This window comes from Lottia gigantea, assembly GCF_000327385.1.
Source record: "Lottia gigantea unplaced genomic scaffold LOTGIsca_32, whole genome shotgun sequence".
Taxonomy (NCBI): Eukaryota; Metazoa; Mollusca; class Gastropoda; family Lottiidae; genus Lottia; species Lottia gigantea.
In genome coordinates, this window is record NW_008709073.1 from 2,115,232 (window position 1) to 2,116,924 (window position 1,693).

The following is a 1,693-nucleotide window of genomic DNA, read 5'->3' on the forward strand; positions in this document are numbered from 1 at the left end:
TTTGATTTTCGGTTTATCTAAAATTATGAATACTGAAATTGAATTCTATTACGGTGATCTAGGTGATCGCCACAAAAATTGTTGAGATGGAGATCTTAATTCTTCAGCAAGCTTCTGTAAATCTCTTTGCCATCTACATCTACCAGTCCGTTATATAAGAAACGGAGGCAATATGAACTTTAGCAGTCAACCATCCAAGTTTGTTAAAAGGCGCATGCAAAAATTAGCACGTCAATGTTTTCATCTTTGTGGAGACTTTCAGCCATAGAAATATCATAATTCCCTCAACATACCACACATAAGAAGAAACAAGCCCACTTTATGATAAATTTAAAATATTTTCACATACCATTGACTAAAACAAAATATTACTGTGTTAGTCTTCAACTTATAATATCACCTTTCTTTTGAATATTCTGTTTAAGCTTGGCTTTGGCTTGGTTAATAGGATTTTGATCGAAGATGTCTTTTTCGCGCGCTTTCCAAAAGTTGGAATTCGCTTTTATATGCAATGTATTTTCTTTAACTTGTGGGTCTGGGGTTCCATAATTCGGAGGATTAGCATTTGGATCATATCCCAACACACGTAACATTGGCGCTATATTAGCCATGTCCTTTACGAGGTCTTCTGGAAATTGTCCTACCCACTTTGATAAAGCTTGCACATTAACAGGTTTGATTACTTGATCTGTGGACTGTTCTGTTTTGGATAAAGAAATTCCACCAGGTTTGCCAATAAAGTCTTCATGATGTAGCACTGATTCGTTCCAGGGTATATGTAAAAATTTCAATATTCTGTGCATCCATATTTCTGGATGAAGCACCATTTGTTCATAATATACGGGCATACATACACTTGACCCCACTCGTATACACTGGGAATACATTGTGTCAACTGTCTGGTTCCATCTCTGTAGGCATTTCTTGGGGTTTTTAAGGTCAAAACCTGATATTGTGACTTTCCGACTAATAATGGAGTTCACTACAGCTCGACCATCTCTGATCATAAATAGGAATTTGGCATTAGGAAATATGTGATGCAGATATATAGTGGATTTTAAAGTAAAGGGGTCTTTGTTACACAAATGCTTTGCGGCTGTTCCATGTTTGGCAATTATTTCCAAGATAAAACTTTGAATCGCAGAATCCATTATTTCACTGGTGATTCCCGCTTCTGCAAGTCTCATTTTCTCCGTCGCAGAACGTTCCATTTGCATCCTCATACCGAGGATTGCAGGAATAATACGCGTTTCCTCTCCACAACGGATCTCCGGATGAGCATCAAGTAGTGCTCGCATCAAGGTTGTTCCACTCCGAGGAACTCCTCCAATAAATATTAAGGGCATAAATTCATCATATGGAATAGCTCTTTGGTCCGAATCATAGACATATCTCGTCCGTTCTTTTGGGACAATGTAGAGTTTTGGACCACTCTCACAAGGGTAGGCAAGGAATAGCATGTACATCAAAACACATAACGCAATGCACGTAAATAACAATCTTTTAGACGAACTTGAGCGGAATAAACCCATTGTATCCATCAACTTCAAAATAGAATAAGGGAAAGTGAAAATCTAGTCAAACAAACAAACTAACACTGATTACACACTAAAAACGAAGTCACGATTTATGATATAAAATCCGAATTAAAATATATATATTTAGTTGCATATCCTTCATTTATCGATTAAAA

General features: G+C 36.8%; 1 protein-coding gene across 1 annotated transcript; it reads right to left on the reverse strand.

The window, feature by feature from the left end:
- Positions 1-383: 383 nt before the first annotated feature.
- On the reverse strand, positions 384-1,460 carry LOTGIDRAFT_119963 (hypothetical protein; the record flags this gene model as incomplete). The annotated part of the gene is made up of 1 exon (XM_009058060.1): positions 384-1,460. The coding sequence occupies one exon, from the start codon at positions 1,458-1,460 to the stop codon at positions 384-386; it is 1,077 nt and encodes a 358-aa protein (XP_009056308.1).
- Positions 1,461-1,693: the final 233 nt, after the last annotated feature.